General features: G+C 39.8%; 3 protein-coding genes and 1 long non-coding RNA gene across 7 annotated transcripts; 2 read left to right on the forward strand and 2 right to left on the reverse strand.

Annotated features, from left to right (window-relative positions):
* Positions 1–2,367: 2,367 nt before the first annotated feature.
* On the forward strand, positions 2,368–6,522 carry LOC135649431 (sucrose synthase 7-like). Of its 3 annotated transcripts, none has more exons than XM_065167761.1 (17): positions 2,368–2,557; positions 2,647–2,779; positions 2,858–3,012; positions 3,082–3,274; positions 3,369–3,487; positions 3,577–3,793; positions 3,864–3,959; positions 4,071–4,244; positions 4,325–4,441; positions 4,541–4,707; positions 4,778–5,002; positions 5,095–5,416; positions 5,495–5,739; positions 5,813–5,951; positions 6,018–6,109; positions 6,197–6,220; positions 6,342–6,522. In XM_065167761.1, the coding sequence occupies exons 1-17, from the start codon at positions 2,454–2,456 to the stop codon at positions 6,412–6,414; spliced, it is 2,595 nt and encodes an 864-aa protein (XP_065023833.1). In that variant the 5' UTR covers positions 2,368–2,453; the 3' UTR covers positions 6,415–6,522. The 3 variants fall into 3 exon arrangements, with proteins under 3 accessions (XP_065023833.1, XP_065023834.1, XP_065023835.1); XM_065167762.1 differs by having other exon boundaries at positions 2,369–2,557; positions 6,305–6,447; XM_065167763.1 differs by having other exon boundaries at positions 2,369–2,557; positions 6,197–6,253; positions 6,342–6,436.
* A 6,363-nt stretch (positions 6,523–12,885) lies between these two features.
* LOC135649141 (uncharacterized) lies at positions 12,886–13,368 on the reverse strand. Its single transcript, XR_010501166.1, has 2 exons — positions 13,224–13,368; positions 12,886–13,131 (listed from the first exon to the last, which is right to left on the reverse strand). It is a non-coding gene; the product is annotated as an uncharacterized LOC135649141 (long non-coding RNA).
* Positions 13,369–19,083: 5,715 nt separating this feature from the next.
* Positions 19,084–23,098, forward strand: LOC103998570 (pentatricopeptide repeat-containing protein At2g22410, mitochondrial-like). The gene is made up of 3 exons (XM_018818092.2): positions 19,084–21,718; positions 21,804–21,892; positions 22,651–23,098. The coding sequence occupies exon 1, from the start codon at positions 19,117–19,119 to the stop codon at positions 21,121–21,123; it is 2,007 nt and encodes a 668-aa protein (XP_018673637.2). The 5' UTR covers positions 19,084–19,116; the 3' UTR covers positions 21,124–21,718; positions 21,804–21,892; positions 22,651–23,098.
* A 392-nt stretch (positions 23,099–23,490) lies between these two features.
* LOC135584554 (protein PIN-LIKES 7-like) lies at positions 23,491–26,360 on the reverse strand. 2 transcript variants are annotated; one of them, XM_065166137.1, is made up of 11 exons: positions 26,267–26,360; positions 25,739–25,972; positions 25,574–25,653; positions 25,347–25,471; positions 25,139–25,260; positions 24,850–25,068; positions 24,543–24,662; positions 24,361–24,461; positions 24,214–24,266; positions 23,951–24,136; positions 23,491–23,801 (listed from the first exon to the last, which is right to left on the reverse strand). In XM_065166137.1, exons 2-11 carry the CDS (start codon positions 25,871–25,873, stop codon positions 23,677–23,679), a joined length of 1,266 nt encoding a protein of 421 aa, XP_065022209.1. In that variant the 5' UTR covers positions 25,874–25,972; positions 26,267–26,360; the 3' UTR covers positions 23,491–23,676. The 2 variants fall into 2 exon arrangements, with proteins under 2 accessions (XP_065022209.1, XP_065022208.1); XM_065166136.1 differs by having other exon boundaries at positions 25,739–26,343.
* Positions 26,361–26,607: the final 247 nt, after the last annotated feature.

Consider the following 26,607-nt stretch of genomic DNA (forward strand, 5'->3'; position numbering starts at 1 on the left):
ATTTAAAGTTTATTGGCTTCATCCAAGAGGATTTTTAATCCAACATTTTGTCCTTGTCCTTTTTTTTTCCGGTAACTCTTATATACATCTTCGATCGAGCTATTCATTGGCTTTATATTTCTTAGTTAAAATTATCATGATGATTGACCTATGTAAATCGATACATCTAAAATTATGCTATCCAAAATGTCAATTCTTCTCTTACTTTCAACTTCATTGACTTCATATTTCCTGGCTAAAGATGTCATAATTCCGCCTAACTTGATAATTGGCCTATATAACTTGATAGATCTGAAGCTACACAACCCAAAAATGTTTAAATTCAGATTGATATTTATTTAAACCAATTCAATTCTTCTCTTATTTCCCACTTCATTGGCTTCCTATTTCCTAGCTAAACATGTGATAATTTCGTCTAATTGATTTATATAACTTGATAGATCTGAAAGCACACTACCAAAAATGCTTAAACCTGAGTTGATGATTGTATAAACTATTTCTTTTTTTTTTACTTTTGGCTTCATTGGCTCCATATTTCTTAGCTAAAGATGTCAGACATGATAATTGACCTATAAAACTTCATAAGTTTAAAATTTCACTGTCCAAAATGCTTAATCTCAAATTAATGATCGAATAAACTAATTCAATTCTTTTTTTGCCTTTGAAAGTTGTCGGTCTAACATGATAATTGACCTATATTACTTGATAGATCTAAAAAAAAATTATACTGTCCACAATATTTTAAACTTGGATGGATGATAGTATAAGCTAATTCAATTCTTCTTTCAGTGAAATTAAATTTCAGTATTATAACTAAACAATGTAGATCTTACATTATTGATTCTCTTTATTGTTATTATTGTTATCAAGATATTCTTCTCCACACACTTCACTCCTACAAGAAGGAAAAATAAAAATAGAAAAATGTTTCGGGAATCCCGAAAAATACAGAACCATGAGACTGTGAGACATCAACAACAACAGTTCTCCATGTTACTGACTTGACCAAGGAAACTTCATTAAAAATTAAGATGTTTTTATTTTAAAATACCAGCATCAAAAGCCTACTCGAGGCATGATAGGAGAAGAGCTTGCTAATCTAATTAGAAAATTAACAAGATAATAGAAGAGAACAGGATGTAGTTGCAGCCACAATATTAAAACTAAGAAGAGGATATACTTGTCTGAAAGGGCTTCAGAACTTGTCTCAGTTGCCACCAGAAACTGTGCCTTGGATAGCCAATGCAGCTGCATTTGTTGTCTCTTTCCATTTAATCATTCTTAATTTTTGCTCTGAAAGTAGCTCACTTTTTTCTCCTTTCTTTTCTTTTTCTTCTCAAATTAACACTCAAAATACTTCTCCTTGTAGTATTTCCAGGATTAGAACAAGTTAGTCAGAAGGAATGAATCATCTATCTGACTTCCAAATAGTTAGAACATCATGACCTGTCGTTAGAATCATTCATATCACCTCTCACAAACCTGAACTTGTTTTCTTTTAGCCCAAACTCTTCTCTAAGGATGTTTTTTTAATGTCGAACTCTTTTAGCTTCCAGACCATGCACTATTGACAATAAATATCTCCTGATTTGAGTTGAAGTGGTAGTGAAGTTAGACATAAGTAGGCCTAACTTTCACTTGTTCAGCATAAAAAACAAAAGGGTACTCGACTGGTGAATATTTACGTAGAAGATTTCAAGATCATGACTCTGAAGCCAAGCAATGATGTATGCTTCTTCTCAAATTAAAACCAAAGAACAGGATGGCAATGGAGGAAAAACCATGAGTTGGAACCTGATAACTGATGGGTAATATTGATGGATAATTGATAAGTTGGAACCTGATATTGATGGATAATTTATAGGCAGCTTCATTTGCTTACCCCTTAAAAGAATGAAAAAAAGAGAGATTTTATCTTTGATCAACTTCTAAGAGATTATTACCTCTGACTCCATTGTTTGAGATACAAAATGATCAGCTACCTAACATATACTCCTCAAACATCTGATGTTGAATCAGCCAAAATCTAAATGGGAAGCAAAGTTGCCCAACCCAGGGAACAGGAGAAGGATAAAGGGGCCAAAAATTCCAGACCTCTGTGATCCAAGAAACCTTACTCCTCCTCCAAGCTACATGGAGGAATGGAACTGCTCACTTTGCAGTACAAACAAGAAACTCCCACGAATGCTTTCCTTGCTCTTAACTGAGAAGAATATGTGGATGACTCCTCCAAGAAATGTAGCAGCATCCCTTCCTCTGATCACAGTCTTCCGCCAGCCTAAGTCTCCAGCTATCAAATCAAAGATTCCATGTTAGTCGAGCATCGAGATGATAGCAATCATCTGATATAAATTGACAGCTTCAACGGGGATGAAAGCCAGGTCATAGCCTTCTTTGTAGGTCTTCAAGGTCGACTCCAGCTACCTTCTTCCTGTTGCTCCAAGATTTCCACCATGGCCGGTGCAGGGCGCACCGTCAAGAGATCAGACAGCATTGCAGATGCCTTGCCTGAAGCACTCAAACAGAGCCGCTACCAGATGAAGCGGTGCTTCGCGAGGTATTACTCGATCAATGCTTTTAATTCTTGGTAGCATTAGCAGCATATCGACAAATCGAGATGTCTTCATGTCCCAAATGACGTATCAGGTACGTCTCAAAGGGCAGGAGACTGATGAAGAACCAGCAGTTGATGGATGAACTGGAGAGCACAATGGATGACAAGGTCGAGAAGTCCAAGCTCATGGAAGGATTTCTCGGCTTGGTTATTTGTTGGACACAGGTAGGAGTTCCATCTTGCTCTTCCTTTCTCAGTTAATTAATACCTGCAAACAAAGCTCACTTGCAACTCAAATGGCAGGAAGCAGTTGTTCTTCCTCCATTTGTGGCATTTGCGGTTAGACAACATCCAGGGATATGGGAATATGTTAAAGTCAATGCAGAGGATTTATTTGTCGATGAAATCACTGCTTCGGAGTTCTTGAAGTTTAAGGAAACAATATATGATGAGAGATGGTAGTGTAAATTACGTAAACATTTGCACTTACAGTTCAGTCTTGTTCATTCGTTCATGGAAATTTGCAGGGCAAATGATGAGGATGCACTGGAGGTGGATTTCGGGGCCTTCGATCTGTCAACACCTCATCTCTCCTTGCCTTCGTCGATAGGAAATGGCATGCAATTCATATCTAAATTCTTGTCATCGAAACTAAGTGAGAATCCAAAGAACGCGAAGCCATTGTTGGACTACCTGCTCGCGCTTAATCACCGAGGAGAAGTAAGAACCCAGAGCAAAAGAAGAGATAGCATTAAGGCTAAATCATGGTGAAGAACATATCAAAGATCTTTAATCACTTTGCTTTTTTTTGCAGAAGCTAATGATCAATGGCTTCCTCGACACCGTGAGCAGACTCCAGTCAGCGTTGATCTTGGCCGAAGTATTTGTCAGTAACCTCCCCAAGAACATGCCATTCGAAAAATTCGAACAAAGGTGATTCCCACCTGCAAGAAACACACAACGGTGTAAAGAAAGAAAACTTGAGAGTTGGTGTGATTCACATACACAAAGTTGTTCTGCAGATTTCAAGAATGGGGTCTGGAGAAAGGATGGGGCGACACCGCCGAAAGGGTGAAGGAGACTGTGAACTCTCTGTCCGAGGTTCTTCAATGTCCAGATCCTGTGAACATAGAGAAATTTCTTGGTAGAGTTCCGGCCATCTTTAACATCGTCATCTTCTCGCCGCATGGCTATTTCGGACAAGCAGATGTTCTTGGCTTGCCTGATACCGGAGGCCAGGTGCAGAACTCATGCCACAACCCATCATCGAATCAGAGACTAGCTTCTCATCGGTTCGTTTCCGGTGCAGGTTGTCTATATCCTGGATCAGGTGAGAGCCTTCGAAGAAGAATTGCTTCTCAGGATCAAGCAGCAAGGTTTGACGATTACACCCCGAATTCTTGTGGTAAGTCAATGAATTCCCATGAGTTCTTGTTCCAGGCTTCCAGCCATTTAATGAATGTAATGCAAGTCCATGTCCACAAACAAGCAAAACCAATAAAAGAGGTGATGATAGGTAACGAGATTGATACCAGAAGCCAGGGGGACCAAATGCAACCAAGAACTCGAGGCAATACTGAATACAAAGCACTCACACATCCTGCGAGTGCCATTTAGGACCGAAACCGGAGTGCTGCATCAATGGGTTTCTCGATTCGACATCTACCCCTACCTCGAGAGATATGCTCGGGTATGTCTCTCCAGTTCAATAGCTTCAGCTTGAGTAGGATTCTTCTGATAGGGGAGTACTTGCTTTGTGGAATTCTGTAGGATGCAGCCGCCAAAGTTCTTGACATCTTGGAAGGGAAGCCAGACCTGATCATCGGCAATTACACTGATGGCAACTTGGTAGCATCTCTCGTGGCAAGCAAACTTGGAGTAACTCAGGTATCAGCTGTACTTCTTCTTCCTAACACAATGTAACACGAAGTAGTCTGAATCCTTGTGGTTCTTCAAGAAACTTATGGAAGAACACCATAAAACCAGGGTACCATAGCACATGCTCTTGAGAAAACCAAGTATGAGGATTCTGATGTCAAATGGAAGGAACTTGATCCAAAGTACCACTTTTCCTGTCAATTCACAGCCGACATGATCTCGATGAACACTAGTGATTTTATCATCACAAGCACATACCAAGAAATTGCAGGAAGGTATGCTCTCGCACAACTTCTTTGAAATCTCACTTGCTCTTTACCATAAATTAGTGTTTGGGCAATGCAGCAAGGATAGGCCTGGGCAGTACGAGAGCCACAATGCGTTTACGATGCCTGGGCTGTGCCGGTTTGCGTCGGGCATCAACGTCTTCGATCCCAAGTTCAACATTGCTTCCCCTGGAGCCGATCAATCCGTCTACTTCCCCCATACGCAGAAGCACAGGCGCCTGACTTCGTTTCATCCTGCTATTGAGGAGCTACTGTATAGCAAACAAGACAATGACGAACACATGTAATTGTCTCACCTTAATCTTTAACGAACAGCAACGAGTTCAGCTTTCCAAGGTCACTGACATCTGAATCAAACACTGCTCATGGCAACAGAGGGTTCCTCGCGGACAAAAGGAAGCCAATCATCTTCTCCATGGCAAGGCTGGACACAGTGAAGAACATTACCGGTTTGGTGGAGTGGTACGGGAAGAACAGTAGGCTACGAGAGCTCGTGAACCTCGTCGTCGTTGCCGGCTTCCTTGACCCCTCGAAGTCGAAGGACAGGGAAGAGATCAGCGAGATCAAGAAGATGCATTCCCTGATTGACAAGTACCAATTAAAAGGCCAGCTGCGTTGGATAGCAGCACAGAACGATCGCGTGAGGAACGGTGAGCTGTACCGCTGCATCGCCGACACCAAAGGAGCTTTTGTGCAGGTTCTTTCTTTCTTCCTCGATACTCTCATCGCGGCCATGACCATGGACCGAGTACATGAACTTCTTCCATGCTTCCAGCCTGCTCTGTACGAAGCATTTGGTCTGACAGTGATAGAGGCAATGAACTGCGGCCTGCTCACCTTCGCGACCAACCAAGGAGGTCCGGCGGAGATCATCGTCGACGGGGTCTCTGGCTTCCATATCGATCCAACCAACGGCGACGAGTCGAGCAACAAGATCGCGGACTTCTTCGCCAAGTGCAGGGAGGACAGCAGCTACTGGAACAGGGTGTCCACTGCCGGAATCCAACGCATCAATGAATGGTAGGTGGGATGGCATGCATGACTTCGCCGCCATCATGAGCTTAAACCTCAAACTGCAGCTTCGTTTTGGCAGCTACACATGGAAGATCTACGCCACCAAGGTGTTGAACATGGGAACGTTCTATGGCTTCTGGAGGCAACTGAACAAGGAAGAGAAGCAAGCCAAGCAACGATACGTCAAGTTGTTCTACAATCTCCAGTTCAGGAAATTGGTAAGTTCAGGGCGAAATCAAAACCACGTCTTTGACGTACTTCATGACTTATCGATTCCGTTGCAGGCGAAGACAGTTCCAGCTGTGGATTCCACATCCGAGGCTGTGCCAGTATCATCCAAGCCTCTAACGAGGCCTTCGCCTCAGATAACACGAAGGCAAGCACTTCCATTATTCCCTGAGATTTTTGCTTAACAAAGTCATGATAAATAGCTAACCAGCCATTACTCCTTTACCTGAAGCAGGCGCACGCAATCGCGAATCCAAAGGTGAGACGATCGAGCACTGCAACATCGATCCATGTTTTCTTCCTGATAACTCTCTTCTTACCTCTGCATTGTTACATCTTTTAGGGTCTTCTTTTAATCCGTGAACACAACATGATCTCAGGATGATCACAGAATACTTGACATCAAAAATACCTTCTGCCGAAGCCACCGGAGATGCTTCTTCGACCAAATAAATCACTGCGTTATTTGCAGGAGCCACAAGAGGCGTGGTTGCATTTGTACTTCGGATGTGTATTAATTTACGCAATAAAACAGGGTTTGTGAGTAAAATAAGATTGAGATTGCTGTTATATTTTGTGTACATGTTATGGACATTGCACTCTCACATACTTCACCATGTGCTAAAGCACAGAACCATTGTTCGAGTGGAAGCTGAGAATAGAACATCTATATTGCAAATATAATTAAAATATACACCTGATTATATTAGTTATATTTTTTTTATAATTTATTAATATCAAAGCACCACGAGGGAAAGTTGCTCGCCAAGTGTCGACTGAAAGCTGCGTAGTGAGAAAAATCCTCTATTCTGTTGAGGAGAGGGAACATGTTAATGTATTGAAGCATTTTTATTTCTTCAATAAAGCTTCTTCAATAATTGTTCTTATCTTCTATTATTTTCTTCATTAGAGCAGTGAAAAAAGCGAACCTTCGCCCTTGTCTTCGGCCAGCTCCACGGCCAAGCCTCATCTTCCTCACCACAGTAGCCTTCGCTACCTTCGCTGATCTGCCAAAAGTCGGTGAACTTAAGGAGAACGAAGGGTGGACTTAATGAGAACGAAGGGAATGCCTGTGCCCTCGCAGCAACAGCAATCGTAATAGTAGCAGCGATATGCTCTTATCCTACTCATGAAGTCTCTCGCTTGTAAATCATTCTTTGCATCGATCCAAGATTGGTATCCTTATCAGGAGCACCATGCCCCCGCAAGATTGTGCTCCTGATAAGGATACCAATCTTGGAACGATGCAAAGAATGATTTACAAGCGAGAGACTTCGTGAGTAGGGCAAGAGTAGATCGTTGCTCTTATCTTCTATTCAATGGTTTACAGATTGTATTTGTTGGGAAAAAACTTGTTAAAGCATAATATTCTTTTCCCTCTTTTTGTATCAGAATGGGTTCCTCATCAAAATACCAACTTGATATCCAAATAAAAATATCAACCAGCACAGCATAAACAATAGAGCAAATAATCAATCACACAGTGAGACCAAATCTTTTAACATGGAAAACCCAATGTGAGAAAAACTACGGGACCGTAATCCACCTCAAACTTCCACTATCAATAGTAATGATAACAAGTTTATAATATGTCTTTTCTAGAATAACTAGAGGATCACAATAACATCAATATTATATATCTTGGCTCTAGCAGATCATCATATAGGATGAATCTCCTCAAAAGAAAATTATAGGTATCACAAAATGGGTATAACAGGAAAGTACCTTAGAGAGGGTAAACTGTAGATCAACACCATTAGGATTATAGAGTTTACTGTAAGGATTCTCCACATAAAATTTGGATCAAAACTGATGACGTTTGGCCACCGATCGTCAAGTAGAAAACTCAGAAATCTTACTTTCTCTCTCTTCTTTTCGATCTGTGCGCCATCGCTCGCTGCACCTGCACACACGCACGCTACCCTCACTAATTTTACCCTTTCTTTCAATTAGTGATTTGGGCTCAATAGGCCCAATTGTCCAAGCCCACATATGGGCTGGACCCAACAATTCTCCCCCTCCGGTTCATATGGTGGGCTGTACCAAGCCCGCTCTTCGCCTACATTCTTCAAGCTTCTCCTTAGGCAAATATTTTGTCAACATATCTGATCCATTCTTATTAATATGTACTTTTTCCCACTGTAATTCTTTCATCTCAAGCACATAATGAATCCAGTGATATCTCACATCAATATGCTTGGATCTAGAATGATATGTTGAATTCTTGGAGAGGTGAATGGCACTCTGACTGTCACAGTAAACAGTATATCCTTCCTGTTTCAAGCCCAATTCCTATAGAAACTTTTTCATCCATAAAGCTTCCTTGCATGCTTTAGTAATTGCTATGCATTCTGCTTTTGTGGTTGATAGAGCAACACACTTCTGTAACTTATACTGCTTAGAGACTGCTCCCCCTGCAAATGTCATCAAGAACCCCGAAGTAGACTTCTTGGAATCAGTATCACCTGCCATGTCTGCATCTATATACCCTTCTAACACAGGTTCATTATTACCAAAACATAAACATAACCTGGAAGTACGTTTTAGATATCTTAATATCCATTTCATTGTTGCCCAATGTTCCTTTCCAGGATTAGAGAGAAATCGGTTGATAACTCCAACTGCATGAGCTATATCTGGCCTAGTACAAACCATAGCATACATCAAACTGCCTACTGCAGATGAGTAAGGCACTCTAGACATTCCTTCTTTTTCTTTCTCACTTGTAGAATATTATTTCGAACTAAGCTTGAAATGACTTGCAAATGGAGAACAAACTGCTTTGGCTTTACTCATGTTGAATCTTTCAAGAACCTTTTCAATATAAGTCTCCTGAGATAGCCAAATCTTCCTTTTCTTCCTATCACGAAGAATCTTAATGCCAAGTATTTGTTTCACTGATCCCAAGTCTTTCATGGCAAAAGACTTACTTAGCTCTCTTTTAAGCTTTCCAATTTTTCCAACATCATGACCAACAATCAGCATATCATCAACATATAGTAGTAAAATAATAAAATCATCATCTGAAAATTTCTTCATAAACACACAATGATCAGATGTGGTTCTATCATACCCTTGGCTTATCATAAAGGAATCAAACTTCTTATACCACTGTCTAGGTGCCTATTTGAGTCCATATAAGTTTTTCCTAAGCTTACACACCATATTTTCTTTTCCCTTGACTTTGAAACCTTCTGGTTGCTCCATGTAAATTTTTCTTCTAAGTCACCATGAAGAAATGTTGTTTTTACATTAAGTTGCTCAACTTCTAAATTCAAGCGGGCAGCCAAACCAAGAACAACTCGGATATAAGACATTTTTACAATTGGAGAAAATATTTCTTCAAAGTCAATACCTTTCTTCTGACTGAATCCTTTCACAACTAGTCATGCCTTGTATCTTTGTTGTGAGCTATTGTTTTCAGTCTTCAATTTGTAAACCTACTTATTCTGATAGCTTTCTTCTCTTTAGGCAATTTTACCAAGTCATAGGTGTGGTTCTCATGCAAAGATCTCATCTCTTCTTGTATGGCTTTAACCTACTCATTCTTATGCTCATAAAGAATAGCTTCTTAGTAAGTTTCTGGCTCTCCCCCGTCAGTAAGCATAACATACTCATGTGGAGGATATATGGCAGATGGCTGTCGCTCTCTAGTGGATCTTCTCAATGGAATCTCAACTGGTGATGGAGGTGCTTGTTCAGTTGGTTCAACATCATCAACTGTAGGAGTATCATTACTTACATTCTCACCACAATCTTCTTGTTCATCTCCCCCATGATCATCATGAACTACAAGTGAAGGAACTGGACCCAAACTCCAAGGAATATAAACTGAGGTTTCTAGCTTCTTAACATTATCACCATCATCAAACAATTGATCTTTAAGAAACACAACATCTCTGCTTCTAATAATCTTCTTGTTTACTAGATCTCATAATCTGTACCCAAACTCTTCATGACCATATCCTAAGAAGATACATACTTTTGCTTTACTATCAAGCTTGGACCTCTCATCTTTGGAAATATGAACAAATTCTTTACACCCAAAGACTCTTAAGTGATTATAAGATATATCTTTTCCTCTTCATACTCTCTCTGGAACATCACCTTTCAAAGGAACTGATGGAGAAAGATTTATCAGATCAATTGTAGTTCTCATAGCCTCCCCCAAAATGACTTTGGTAACTTGGCATGGGAAAGCAAACACCTAATCCTTTCTTCAATTGTTTTGTTCATCCTTTCTGCCACACCGTTCTGTTGAGGAGTTTTAGGAACTGTTTTCTCAAGCTTGATACCATGGAATCTACAATAATTCTCAAAAGGACCCCTGTACTCGCCACCATTATCTGATCGAATACACTTTAGTTTTTTGCCAGTCTCTCTTTCAACATTGACATGAAACTCCTTGAAAACATCGAGTACCTAGTCTTTAGATTTCAAAGCAAAAGCCCACACTTTTCTAGAATAGTCATCAATAAAAGTAACAAAATAAAGAGCACCTCAAAGAGTTCTAATTTGCATAGTACAAACATCAGTATGAACTAAATCAATAACATCTAATCTTCTAGATGATGGATATGTATGAAATGCAACTATATGTGTTTTTCCAACTAAGCAATAATCATAAGATTTAAGAGATGTACCTTGCAACTCTGGTAAGAACTACTTTCTAGCAAGAGTTTGAAGTCCATTCCCGTTGATATGTTCAAGCCTCTTATGCCAAAGATATATACTTTCACCTTTTTTAATTACATTAATCTCTCCTTTGTATAGCTTAGCTTCCATGATATAAAAATAGTTAAGTTTCTTTCCTCTTGCCACAATCAGAGAACCTTTAGTGAGTTTCCATTTGCTTTCACCAAAATAGTGTGCAAAGCCCTCATCATCAAGTCTACCTGTAGATATTAAGTTAAGATGAATATATGGAACATGTCTTACATCTTTGAGTATCAATTTGCTCCCAATATTGGTCTCTAAGTAAATATCTCTAATACCCACAATCTTAGATGTACCATTGTTTCCCATTCTGATATTACCAAAATCATCAACAGTGTAAGATCTAAAGAAATCACCATGAGAAGTAACATGAAATGAAGCACCAAAGTCAATTACCCAATTACTGTCCTAAGCGACAAGACTAACACAACTTTCATCACAAACAATAGTGATATTACCTTCAGCAGCAACTGTATTGGTTTCTTTCTCATTTTTTTTCATTTTATTATGTTCTCACTTCCAAAACCTACACTCTTTCTTTATGTAACATGGTCTGTTATAGTGAAAACATTTGATATTTCTTATAGACTTGGATCTTCCTCTATATCCATGTGAATTTCTACTATGACTTCTTCCACGTCTTTCTTGTTTTTCAATAACAAATGCCCCAGAAGAAGATTCACCATGTTCTTTCCTTCTAGCATCTTCATTTAGCAAACTGTCATTAACCATATCTATAGTTAGAGTCTCCTCTAGCGTGGAGTTGCAAATAGTCACCACATATGTTTCCCAACTTTCTGGTAAAGAGCTGAGAAGTAATAATCCTTGCATCTCATCATCTATATTCATTTTCATAGCAGCCAACTGTTTGCAAGACTCTAAAATTGGCTTATGTGCTCAACAATGTTACCACCATCTTTATACTTTAAATTTAAAAGCCTTCTGAGGAGAGAAATTCTATTTCCTACTATCTTTTTTGCAAAGAGGTTTTCTAACCTTTGCCAAACAACATCAGCTCTGGTTTCATCTGAAATATGCTCATGCAAGTTTATATCCATCCATCTTCTAATATAGGCAATGACTTTTCTATATTGAACTTCCTATTCTTCATCGTCCATGGTAGAAGGTTTATCTTTAACCTTGATAGGCTTATACAAATCTGTGCAATAGAGCAAATCTTCCATCAGACGCCTCCAAGTGGAATAATTTAATGAGTTCAATTTAATCATACCATCTGACTGTTCCATTTCAATCACACTAGAAAAACTAGCACCAAACAACCTGTTGCTCTGATACCACTTGTTGGGAAAAAACTTGTTAAAGTGGAATATTCTTTTCCCTCTTTATGTATCAAAATGGGTTCCTCATCAAAATACCAACTTGATATCCAAATGAAAATATCAACCAGCACAGTATAAATAATAGAGCAAATAATCAATCATATAGTGAGACCAAATCTTTTTATGTGGAAAACCCAATGTGGGAAAAACCATGGGACCGTAGTCCACCTCAAACTTCCATTATCAATAGTAATAATAACAGGTTTACAATATATCTTCTCTAGAATAACTAGAGCATCATAATAACATCAAGATCATATATCTTGGCTCTAGTATATCATCATATATGATGAATCTTCTTAAAAGAGAATTATAGGTCTCACAAAATGGGTATAGCAGGAAAGTATCTTAGAGAGGGTAAACTGTAGATCAACACCGTTAGAATTGTAGAGTTTACTGTAAGGATTCTCCACATAAAATTTGGGTCAAAACTAACGATGTTTGGCCACCGATCGTCAAGCAGAAAACTCAAAAATCTTACTTTCTCTCTCTGTGTGTCGTCGCTCGCTGCACCTTGCACCCACACACGCACGCTACCCTCACTAATTTTACCCTTTCTTTCAATTAGTGATTTGGGCTAAATAGGCCCAATTGTCATATTGAAATATTTTCATTTCTTTAATAAAATTTCAATAAAATCAATAGTGAAATAAGACCAATAAGACCAACAGTATTGAAATATTTTTATTTCTTCAATAAAATTTTTTTAATAATTATTTTTATCTTCTATTATTTTTTTCAGAGACTACTAATGACTATCGAGTACGAGTAACCCGGACATGTTTCATAGAGACATATCATCGAACAAGAGCCATGCGTGTCTCTATTCTGAAAGATCCCATACCCATCAGTGTATCACATTGCGAGGAGCGGAACAATGACATAACTACTACGCGCATAATAAAAGTTTATTCGTGAAACATATCATCCAACTCGTACATTACATCAGACAAACAAAGTGAGTTCGGTGGTTTTTGTTCAAGGATGGGAAGGAGGATGGCGTTTGGAGTGGAGGTAGTCTTGAAGAGCTTGGATCTGCTCCCTCGACGGCGGCTCCTCGTTGTTCTTAATGGTCCTGTGGACGTCATACGTGGTTGCACCCAATACGAGGAGCCTGCAAGCATTCAGTGAAGTTTCTCGGATCAAACACGAGAGAAGGACGATGAGGGATTCGGCGATGAGATAGTTCGGTGAATCGAGGCTGACCCGCAAGCGAACACCACCACCTGCCTGGGGAATATGTGTTTTTTAAGCAGCTTCATTTTCTTGCGTCCTTTGCTGTGCTTGATGTTATGGTGTCTTCAAGATTAGCGTCTATTATTTATGATCATCAAATTTAATTTTTTTTTCATTTTTCCTTTTTCTGGTTTGAATACTCTGACATCTCACGTGCAAGTTGGGCGTTGAGATGAGCCCAACATCCAAGTTTTCTATATTTAATTTCAAAGGGGTGTTAGGACTATAACTAGGAGAGTCCTAATTGAGAGAAACATTTATGTAAAATTTACCAATGTTGACCCCTATTAAAGAGGTGAAGAGATCGATTAGGGTTAGGAGGTTGTTTCTTAGAGAAGAATAAGGAGTTGTAAAGGAATAGAAGTCTTAAGTAGGAGACATATTAAAAGTTAGTTAGAAGTAGGAGTCTTAAGTAGGAATCCTATTAGGAATTAGGGTTTAGAAGCCTTATAAATAGTCATGTATTCCTTCTCTTTCATAAGCAATAGATGAATCTTTTCTGCAGCCTTTGAGCGGCGACTTAGAGGGAGGAACCCCTATAGAGTTCCAAGGAGGTCGATCCCCTAAAAAGATCAATCCCAAGTTTAAAATCTACAAGGGTTCTAACACCTATATCAGAGCAACGTTCTTGGCGTCTCGCTGCCCTTCCACAGCCATCCATCAACCCTCCATAATCGCCTAAAGCAATTCCCACAATTGCTTAAAAGATCGTCGCCAAATTCCGCCATCATCTCCATCACCACATATCATCCTTTGATCTCCCCGTGAATTGTAACAGGTTCTAGTTTTCTACCTTACTGCTACTATAGTTTAGTTATCCTTATTTAAAAATCCTAAAAAAAATTATTCCTGTATAGGTGCATAAACTTTTCGTCATAAAGTTTTCATCTCTATGACGAAAGATACATTGCAGAATTCCAACCGTATAGCACCGTCTGTTTGATCTTGCTACTGTATTTTTTTTATCCAAATCTCTACGAAATTTTTATAACATCTTTGACATTTCCTAACAGCAGATTTCCTTTAGTTTTGTCAAAAAATTCTCAATATAAACCATTGATATTTTACGTCTAATCTGCTATACTTGAAAATCTGCACTGTAAAATTTCAGCCGCATAACATTGCTTGTTTGATCTTGATACTACATTGTTTTTATCCAAATCTCTACGAAATTTTTATGATAGCTTTGACACTTCCTAACAGTGGATTTTCCTTTAGTTTTATCAAAAAATTCTCAATATAAACCACTGATCTTTTACGTCCAATCTGCTATACTTAAAAATCTGTGCTGTAGAAAATTTCAGCCGCATATTGTTGCCTTAACCCATCTATTTACAATCTTTTTTGAATGAAATTTCTTATACACTTCATAGATCATCTTGACTTCCATCTAAGATTGATTTATTAAGAAATTCATCTCTAAAAACGATTTTATGTTGCTGTAAATTTTCATCGTAAACCGCTGAAATTTTTCGATGAGAATTCTGCAATCGCAACTTGCACCAATTTTCTTGCTGTTATACTGCCAAAATTTTCTTGATTAAATTAGACATCCTTGCTGTCATATAAACTATGATTTTGCTATCAATTCTCTCAATTCTCTCTAGTTTTTGGTGGAAATTACATCGAGAAACCGTTGTTTCTTCGACGATAATTCTACTCTTACAAGACAGCACATACTTGCTGCAACTTCCACTGATTTTTATCAAACCTTTGCTACCATCTACCACAGATCCAAAACTTTCATCCATAGCCCTAAAACTCCACTAAACTACACCCTCAAACTGCACCCAAAATAGCCACAAAACAAGTCTAAACCGTAGCCTACATCCACCAATCCACCAACCCTTTCGACCATCACCTCTCTCAACCAATACATGTCTTTAACTCGACAACAAAAGAGAGATCTTAACATCACAGATTTGGCAGCATATACTATGGCATCTGAGGAGGTAATCAATGCTAAATTCGAAGCCTTCGAGGCACGATGGAGGATAAGATTTGGATGCTCTTTACCGAACTCAGATTGGGCCGACCACTAAGCCCGAAGAAATCACATCAAGGAGAGAGCTTTGCCCAATCGCACCAAGCCCGAAGATATGACTTCCAAGAGAGGGGAAGCTCTATGACCGACCCCAACTATCTATGCATGAGAGTGGACTTCCCTAGATGGGAAGAAGGAGACCCAATTGGTTGGATCTTGCGCGCAGAGCGATATTTTCGGTACCACAAAACCGCGGATGCATCTATGGTGAAAATTACAGCTATACATCTTGAAGGGGATGCTATACAGTGGTTTGAATGGTTTGAACATACTTATGGAGTCCTTTCATGGCAACAATTCAAAGAAGGACTACTGATCCGCTTCAGACCAACTGATTATGAGAATATTGACGGACAACTAGCAAAGATCCGACAAACCTCCACCATTCAAGAGTACCAAACTAGGTTTGAAAGGTTATCTAATCAAACTCATGATTAGTCTCAAAAATAGCTATTGAGGACCTTCATTGAGGGTTTGAAGCCGGAGATCCGAGGAGAAGTTAAAGCGCGACAACCGTATACGCATATGGCAGCCATCTCTTTCGTACGACATCAAGAGGAGCAATTGAACTATGAAGCTCAGAGGACTATGGTCGCTCCTCAACTAGTAATATTGAAGCCCTCAGCCCCCCCTACTGTCGACTAAGTCCCTATACCAAAGTGGTTAACAAGAGAAGAGCTTCGGGAGCGATATATAAAGGGGTTATGTTGGTATTGTGACAAGCCGTGGAGCCGTGAGCATCACTGTAGTAAAGGGAGACTTCTTATGATTGAACCAATAGAAGAATAGGTCATTGAACATTCAGAAAAGAGCCTTGAACATGAAGAAGAAGATGTAGAAGAAGAGCCACAACCGATCGAAGTTACGGTACATGCATTAGCCGGCTACTTAAACCCGCAAACGATGAAAGTTGGAGGCCTTCTCAAACAACAACCGATCACTATTCTCATCGACACGGGCAATACTAATAACTTTCTAAACAGTAAGGTTACTATCCAGATGGCCTTACCTATCGAGAATTGCAGTAGGTTTGACGTTAAGGTTGCCGATGGATGGATTTTGAAGTATGATCGTAGGCGCCCGCAAGTGAAACTATTGCTGATCATAAGGCTTTACCAAGAGATAATTGCATATTTCTTCCTTCTCCCTCTTGATGATCATGAGGCCATGCTCAGAATTAAATGGTTGATGACATTAGGTGATATTTCTTGGAATTTTATGCAACTAATTATGAAATTTTACAGTAAGGAGAAACATGTGATACTGAACGGGAAACGTAGGGGCGACGTAACGACGATTTGCACACAACAAATGGAGAAGGTTTTGCATAAAGCATACAGCGGCTTTTTAGTATAACTTGAGTAGCAAACTAAGGGAGAGCCAATAGAATTTGAAGATCTAAATCTACTTCCTTTGCTTGCTGAATTTTCAGATATATTTGACGAACCGCACAACCTACCTCTTACCCGTCGGCATGATCATTATATAATGATTCTTTCAGGCAAACCTCCAGCAAATACTCGGCCATATCAGTATCTACATCTCCAGAAGGATGAAATAGAAAGGATTGTAAAAGAGATGCTTGAAACATGAGTTATTTGGCCAAGTTGCAACCTCTACTCTTCACCAGTGCTACTTGTACGCAAGAAGGATGGAACAAGGCGAATATGTGTTGATTACCGATCTCTCAATAGCATAACCATCAAGGATAAATACCTTATTCCAATAGTAGATGAATTGCTAGATGAAAGGGAGCACAAATCTTCACAAAGTTGGACCTTTGATCCGGGTATTATCAAATACGAGTGTGCGAAGAAGACATACCGAAAACCACCTTTTGAACACACAACAACCACTAAGAATTTTTGCTTTCTTCAACAGAAGGTGAAATATCTTAGGAATATCATATCAGAGGAAGGTGTGGCAGTGGACCCCTTCAAAATTGGAGCAATGCAAAACTGGCTGACCCCGAGAAACATAAAATTGCTATATGGCTTTCTGGGTTTAACAGGCTACTACCACAAGTTCATGAAAAACTATGGAAAGATCAATGCACCACTTACTTCCTTACTGGAAAAAGATGTCTTCCAATGGTTGGATAGAGCCTCCGCTTCCTTCGACAAACTTAAGACAGCCATGACGACGATGCCGGTGCTAACATTACCAGATTTCAACCGACCCTTCATTATTGAGGCCGACGCATTTGGAGTCGGAATTGGAGCCATTCTAATGCAAGATGGTCGACCACTTGCATACACTAGCAAGACATTATCTCCCTCTCATCAAAATAAGTCAATATATGATAAGGAGATGCTCGCCATTATGCGCGCAGCAACGAGGTGGAGACCCTACTTGATTGGTCGACGATTTCAAATTAAAACCGACCATAAAAGCCTCAAGTACTTTTTGGAGCGAAAGATATCATCCCCTGAGCAGCAAAAATGGGTAACAAAACTTCTTGGATTTGATTATGAAATAACTTACAAAAAGGGAAAAGAGAATATTCTTGTAAATGTGCTTTCGTAGCTACCCTAGCAAGCTGAAGTTTCGGTCGTTTCACTTCCGACCAGTGACTTCCTTGAGGATATTAAGATGGAATGGCAGGAAGATCAGAGACTAGTAAGATTATAAAAAATTTGGAGGAAGCACGAAGCTCCGTGGCTCATTACAATTGGAACTAAAAAAATTACAATATAAGGGACGCATTGTGCTTATGATAAATTCTACTTGCATCTTCACGAGTAGATTTTGGACAAAGTTATTCTATATGTAGGGTACTAAATTGAAAAGGAGTATGACATATCACCCACAAATCGACGGCCAGACAGAAGTTGTAAATAGGTGCTTGGAGATAGCACAAAGCCACCCGCAAAATATGACTATCCAAGGAGAACTCCAGACCCAACCAAGTACCATTATTGATCGACGGATCGTGACTCGACGACGACGACCCACTACTAAAGTGCTAATACAGTGGGTGAACCTACCAACAGAAGATGCCACTTGGGAGAACTATGACGACTTGAAGATCAAATTCCCAAAATTCATGAATCGTCAGCCTCGAGGACAAGGCTGATTTGAAGAGGGCGAGTCTGTTAGGACTCTAGCTATGAGAGTCCTAATTGAGAGAGATATTCATGTAAAACCTACCTAAGCCGACCCCTATTAAAGAGGTGAAGAGGCCGGCTAGGGTTAGGAGGTTGTTTCTTACAGAAGAATAAGGAGTTGTAAAGGAATAGGAGTCTTGAGTATGAGTCCTATTAGGAGTTGGTTAGAAGTAGGAGTCTTGAGTAGGAGTCCTATTATGAGTTAAGGTTTAGAAGCCTTATAAATAGTTATGTATTCCTCTTTTTATAAGCAATAGATGAATCTTTTCTGCAGCCTTTGAGCAGCGACTTGGATGAAGAAACCCCTATAGAGTTCCAAGGAGGCTGATCCTCTAAAGAGATCAACCCAAGTTTAGAATCTACAAGAGTTCTAACAAGTCGATCTTATTAATTAAGACAAATATATAATATTAATATTGATTGGAGTTTCAAAATCATTATCGATAGATATTTGCAAGGTTTTTCATTAATAAATGTGAAATTTAATAATTTTAAATCATTTAAAAACATTAGAATCAACACCGTAAATGGTTCAATTTAGTAAAAAACTGTTTACGTTCGATTTAATTATTAGCGTCGATTGGGTTAAATAGGAGTCTTATTTTAGTTTGTACACATTACGTGAAATGCACGTGACTGTCAATGCTATTCCGTTAAGTCGAAACGTTGCTTGTATCGATCGATCGATCGATCGATTTGCGACGGGTAGAGTATGTTCAAGGCCGCCGCGGTGAGTCGTCGCGCTACACCCGCCATCTTCTTCGTCTTCCATCCAAGCCGCCACCAAGTGTCGTCCCTCCCCAGACCCAAACGCCCCGCCGACCAAACCATCCTCTCCCTCCTTCAAAGATGCTCTTCCATGAAGCGGCTCAAGCAGCTTCACGGTCAGCTCATCACCAATGACCTGCTCTCCGATGCCCCCACCCTCGGCAAGCTCATCGCCTTCTGCTGCGTCTCCGATGGTGGCGACCTCCGTTACGGCCGCAGGGTCTTCGATCTCGTCCCCCGTCCCAATGCCTTCATGTGGAACAGCTTGATCAGAGGCTACTCTTACAGCCGTGATCCCCGAGAGGCACTCGTCCTCCACTGCCGTATGCTGCGATGTGGCCTCCTGCCCAATCAGTTCACTCTGCCCTTTGTGCTCAAATCGTGCGCTTCCGAGTTGGCTTCGACAGAGGCGTCGTTGGTTCATGCTTTGATCTTCAAGCTGGGATTTGAGTCGCAGGTCTTCGTTGCAAACGCGCTCCTGAGTGCTTACTCTTCTTGTGGGTTTATCGGGCTGGCTCGTAAGGTGTTCGATGAGATTCCTAACAGGAATGTTGTTTCATGGAACTCGATAATCAGTGGGTATGCTCAGGCTGGTGATTGCGTGGAAGCTTTCAATATGTTCAGGGCGATGAGGAATTCAAATGTGGAGTCTGATGGATTCACTCTGGTTAGCCTCCTTTCTGCTTGTGCACAAACCGGAAATCTTGGCTTGGGCAGAGTCGCACACCACTACATTGTCATTACAGGGGTTAGTGTTGATTTAATTGCTGCAAATGCATTGTTAGATATGTATGGGAAATGTGGGGAATTATTTGTAGCACAAAAATGCTTCAACAGAATGGCCTTGAGGAATGTGGTTTCATGGACATCCATGGTCTGTGCTTTTGCAAAGCATGGGCTACTTGATGTTGCTAGAAGTTGGTTTGACCGGATGCCGGAGAGGAATGTGGTCTCTTGGAATGCTATGATCTCTTGTTATGTTCAACATGGCTTATTCCGTGAAGGTTTAGACCTATACACCCACATGCAATCTTCAAGGGTGATACCGGATGAGGTGACTTTGGTAGCCGTACTTTCAGCTTGTAGTCAAACTGGTGACTTGGTCACTGGAAAGGAAATCCACGAGGACATAACAGAACGTATCACAAAGCCTAGTGTCACATTGTTTAATTCCCTGGTTGATATGTATGCAAAATGTGGTTCTGTTGATATTGCCTTGGACATCTTCAGGGTGATGCCTGAAAAAACTGTTGTGTCATGGAATGTGATAATTGGGGCCTTCGCTATGCATGGGTGTGCATTTGATGCCATTGAACTCTTTAGGCAGATGATATGTGAGGGCTTCTCCCCTGACACCATCACTTTTACACGATTGTTGTGCGCATGTAGTCATGGTGGTTTGCTGGAAGTTGGCAAGTACTATTTTGAAGCTATGAGTATTGATTATAAAGTTCCATATGAAATTGAACATTATGCTTGCATGGTTGATCTTCTAGGACGAGGAGGGCAAATAGAGCAAGCAGTTGAACTGATAAGAAGCATGCCAATGAAGCCTGATATTGTCATATGGGGTGCTTTACTTGGGGCTTGCAGGATCCATGGGAACATGAAGACCGGAGAGGAAGTCATGAAACAGTTATTGGAACTGGAGTCAGATAGTGGGGGATTATATGTTTTAGTTTCCAATATGTACAGTGAGAGACACAGGTGGGAAGATATGAAGAAGATTAGAGAACATATGAAAAAGAGTCAGATAAAAAAATGTAGGGCAATTAGTTCAATTGAGATCAATGGAAACATTAATGAGTTTTTAGTTGAAGATATGAGACATGAAAATTCAAGTGACATATACTGTCTTCTTCAAACTTTAACAGACCACTTGATATCTGCAGGACACCCCTCCGTTCCATTGGGAGTAATAAAGGTTGGAGAAGCTCAAGCCGTGTTCTGAGTTAGACTGACAAGTATGAGAAGATAGCACAGAATTTTTAGTTCAGTTATGAAGGAAACTGAATTTTGAACTTCAGATGATGCTAGGAAGGCTTTAATTTGTTTGTGTCCTGAAATTAAAAATGCTAAGTACTGATTGGTATATTTTCTAAGCAGTAGTAACTCACAGCACAAGCAGACACAGGTTTTTCCTGTCAGTTTTAATTGATAAACCTGGCTTGATTTGATGGCCACTTTTTCGTTGTCTACCAATTTGGCATAGTTTTGAGATATATCACCTGACATTGTGTCAAAAATTTCATGCAACTTGGGCTGATCTGAAGTTGAAATGAAGACCTTTCTTGGAAAGTTTACCCGGAAGCTTGAATTGTTAAAAGGTGACAAAAATAGAAGCCAACGGGAATTTGGATGCTATGAAAATAAGTTGGATTTAAGCAACACCCTGTGTTCCTCTTTAACCGTGAGTAACAAATATCAAGATTAGCTTGTTAGTTTCATCAGGGTATGGCCAGTTTACTCATGTTTGTAGTCAATACTACAAATTCTCTCATTGTTTAACTTCTCCAGAGAAAAGGCAACTAACTTCCTTTTCAGAGGTAAAATGCATTGATAATAGGTTTATTTTGTTTTTGTTTGTGTATATGATTTTAATATGATAACTTTGTCATTTCTTTTATACAGAATTGGACATTCTACAGTCTTGTAATGCTTAATGCTTTCAAAGGAACAACCAGTGTCTTTTGCTTTAACCAAATACATGAGCATAGCAGGTGAGTTTCTGTTTTATATACTAATATATTGTTGATGGGAGACTAGGTAGGAATGATGTATTTCAATATTTTAGCTAGGGTGAGTCAACAGTAAGACTGTTCCTTTGCAACATGGGTGATGGGGTTCAAGTCACAAAAAAGTCTTTCTACCTCTAGGAGTAAGGAAAAGTACATTGACCCTCCTCAAATGCAACAAATGTGGGAAGTCATGTTCTAGGTTTGTGCTTTATTGCTAATGATTAGGCAGGAAACAATTATTTCAGTTTCCAAAGGACAGTTTATTTCTATGCAAAATTAAGCTTAGAACAAATATGTGGAGTTCAAACTTTGACTGAATAAATTTCTCATTCATTGGTTTCATTATGTAGGTAATGATGAGAGGGCTAAATCTCGAGGTAGTTATAGCAGAAATTATTAGTTAAAAAGTTTGGATGCAGGCAACTTATCTTATAATGTAAAACAACACATTTCTCCTTTTGCATATACATTTGCATGGTTGTGGCCGAGTTATTCCCATGATGATCTGGAACATCTAATCTAGAGAACAATGACCCGAGAGAAAACAGGGTGCACCATAGTTTGGATGTACAAAATGTGACACTGATCTTATATCTTCAACCCAAGAGTATTCAGAACCTATAATGGTTGGACATTCATACATTTCCTTGTTATCTATTGGTTGAGTGTTTTTACGTGTGTTTTTTTGTTTTTATTAAAATGCAAGTTGATATTGATTTATTGTTCACTTGTTATTGCAGAATACCACCTGCATAATTCAGTCACCTGCTGCTTGACGGAGTTGGAGAACAAATGTCATGTGACCTGTAAACTTGAGCATATGTTTTCTGATTCAACCTGAAGATGATTTAATGGCTTCCTAAAATGACCATAGTTCCAGAGTCAGTTAGCTTCAGCATTCGGGAAAAGTTTGCAATGCAGTCGTTGTGTGTTATTGCCCAAATGGCCTTTAAATGGTGCTATAGTTGTTTCTACTATGTATTTTCCCTGTCGAACGGGAACTAATTGCTACTTTCTCGGGCAAATAAATCGTGTGAAGGGTGAGTTGGTGAGATGGGAATCTGTCCAAGGGTTATTGTGAGTTTATTCTTGTATATGAAGGTTGAAAATGTGAAAGAAAAAGACATGCCTAATGTGCGAGGCTCTCGCCAGTGCTACCTTCAAATATAGAGAGATTATTTGTTTCAAGTTCCACCCTAAATATGAACAAATTATTTTCATGAGTCTGAACCTTGATAGGTGCAAATGTGTAACCTTATCATTGTTTCAAGACCCCCTCTAGAATATTAATTTTAACACACAAATCTGGCAATGATCAATTTAGTTATTTTTTATCTATGGAAAAAGAGAAAAAAAAAAAAGGTGGAGAAGTGGAATTAATTGATGGGGGGAACCTCAACAGGGATGAGCATAGTCGCTGTGCAGTTAGTTATATGGAAAATCTATTTTCATCTCTCATATGTCCTCTCTTCTTCTGTTTGCAATACAACCATTTTGTCAACGGAAACTGCATTGTGCCCATCCTTTGACCTTAAGGTTTCGCATCCCTCCATTCAACAATAAACCAAAATGTTTTGCCATGTTAAAAATGAGAAATTCACAAGTAAACATAAGAACTATGCAGTCATCGTGAGATGCCTTTCATTTGTTGCTGAACATGTCAATTTCTTACCGTGTATAACTAATGAATGAAGCTTTAACAGAGAAAAGCGGCTAACCTCAGCTTAAACAAACTACCTACGTTACACATGATTTTTATGAGAATTCTAAGATAAGATCCACATGAAGATAGTGGACCAAATGGTAAGTGCGATGGCGGCGACCACATAAGTCCACATCAAGATGACAGAGCACTCCTCTTGACCAACATCAAACAATTGAGCCATCGTACCTGCATTGAGATCAAAATGGCACATCAAATCTGTGTGACACCAACATTTTGTTTAACAGCAGCAATCCAAATGACAGATCCAATGTTAAAACAGTCCAGTTCTTCGTGTTCGGTGCCCCGTTATGTGGGAAGAAAGAAGGAAAATTTACCTATATTCATGGCAGGCGGGACAGTAAACTGTATCATCAGCACGTATCGGTACAATGGATCGTATGGCACGAATCCTAATTCGTAGGCTGCTTTTACCACAGCAATCCCAAATGCAGGAAGTATCGCAAACCGAATGCACAAAATTGCAAAGACCACCACAGGCTTGATTTGTGATTTGCGTAATCCTGCGCGAGTTTCAGAGGCTTTTAAGGATTGGCAAGCAATTATCACCTGCCAAGATCACACCAAAGTTGAACTTTACCTTGTGTCAAGTTTCCACCAAGAATGAGGGTAATGCAGGGCACTGTGCCTTCACTGCATCAGTCAAAAATGACTGTATCAGTAACTTCTATCCATGCAGAGGATTCATTAATAGAATAGCAGGCATAACAAAGTAGATTGCAGTCACCCTAATAATTTGATGGAGTCTTGAAACACTCTCAGTGGTGCAGTTGCCCCTACAAATAGAGACTTCAACCATGGTATTGCTCCAACAACAAATCCTGCGATCTGGAACAAACCAAGAGATGTTAGAAATCAAATCCTGTACAATGGACTAGTGCAAGAAGAAGTTATTCATGAGAACATTACTGCGCCGATGGTTGGTGGAGCCAACAACTCATCAACAATCTTGTGGAGAGTTTCTTTCATTTTGTGCCAGATGCTCACTCTTTTACCTTGTAGATTTCCACTGGATAGTAGTGGTAGTTCCTGAATGATAACACAATCAAGCTTTTCCCTGTAAGTATAAATGAGTTTGTCTGATTCCTTTTCTTCCTTGTCAGGCTTTGAAGGTTCTTGTGTTTTCATCAAAAGACAAAAAGGCCAAGAGAGAATCAAACTAAGGTTTCTAATGATGTTTCTAATTATTTGGACATTGTGATTGTGACTGACTTACAATTTGGTTTTCTGCCACTTCTATGGAAAGTAGTATGTTCTCCTGATTGGTAGACAACTCTTGATCATCTTCCTCGACAAGATTAGCTCCCTCATTAATACATGAACCATTTCTGTCTGCCTCTATGGATCCATTGCTTTGTGATTGGCTCCCATGATATGTTTGACCATCATTCCTTATGAGACTGTAGGCATATGTCCAAATGTAGAATCCTCCAAGCTGCAGGAAAAAGAATCACATCACTTCGTTTGAAATGAAGCAGAAATGCCTCTGAAAGTATATAATTTACCGCCATGGAGAAAGAAACATAGGAAAGTCCACGGGCACTGCAAATCTCCTGGTCACCAAAGGGATTGCCATTCTCTTCACAAACCGCAGGGATTATTATCAAGAGCAGATTGCCCAGGTTACCTGCAGTGAGACAGTATCATAGCTGATCAAACCCAAGTCCTGAAGCACATATGTGCATTTGCAAATCCTTGATATGGATGATTTACCTGCAGAAGAAGTAGCTATCACAAGGCCCTCGAGATGCCGTGGAGGCCCTAAGATCTTCACCACAATCCATCCGAGGACTCCTCCGACTAGGAAGGTGATCCCAATATTAATCGGCATAAACCACCTTCAGAAGACGTTGATTTAATCACTTGAAATTTAGTCAACCGGTTGGTGAGCACTACTAATCATTACTGAATTCACACTTATTTGATGAACCACAACCTACCAAGATATGATTTCTTCGAACGTGACAGTCTTTGCTAGACTGGCAAACATTAGAGATGGGGTGAAGACAGAAAAGACAACCTGGCGAAACATGAAATTAATGGATCAAGGAAACCATTCTGAACAGATGTGAAGGAATTAGAATGACCCGAACATGTCAATTTACCGTGTTCATGTCTCGGCGAGCACTGGGAATCAGCACATTACTGTAGCCAGACGCAAGATAAGCCCCGAGCAGGCCTATGAGGAGGACCTGCACGATTGGCTCGGATGCCACCAGGAACAATGACCAAAACCCCATCTTCTTCCTCCTCTGTAACTCCGATCAAGTACGACGCAACACTGCTCAATTATGCAGCAATTGAGCAGCAACAGCAGCTAGTGATCTAACATCCCTTCCCTGTGGAAGTAGAAATACTTCAGCTCATCAGATTTTGTATGTAAGCTCATGCACTACTACAACTCGTACTGATTGAAATTGTAGTTTGAGGGAGGTTTAGTATTGATGTAAGTCAACAATAGTTAAGACAAACACTAGCATCACAGTAAAGAAAACAAACGATCATTAGCGTCATCGGAGTTGCTGTAAGAGAAAGACGATCATTACGATAACGATTCAAGAATCTAAAACGACAGAAAGAACACAAAAGTAAAACAAAAAAGAAGAATAATCAATCAAGATCATCGTTTGTACAAGAGAGAGAGGGAGACGTGGAAGAGCTCAGGGGGGCATAGAGGAGAAGCAGATGGAAGAGAAGGGAGGAGTTGGGAAGGAGGGTGGAAACCATGGTGGATTTTTGTAGTAAGAAGAGATTGACGGGGAGCTTCAGCGAGCAATTCAACGGATTTCCGTTCGTAGTATCGTCGTCATGGATGACGAGCTGTGGTGGATATGGCTGCCTTACGTGCATGTGTCTCTGACTCGGTTTAAGCAGCCTGGCTTAGCTTGAATTAGAGGGCTGTTGCTAACACAGACTTCATGAGAAGGATCTCCCAACTTAGCAAAATATGATAAGATTTGTCCTTATCCTCTAG

This window comes from Musa acuminata, chromosome BXJ3-9 (genome assembly GCF_036884655.1).
Source record: "Musa acuminata AAA Group cultivar baxijiao chromosome BXJ3-9, Cavendish_Baxijiao_AAA, whole genome shotgun sequence".
Lineage (NCBI taxonomy): Eukaryota > Viridiplantae > Streptophyta > Magnoliopsida > Zingiberales > Musaceae > Musa > Musa acuminata.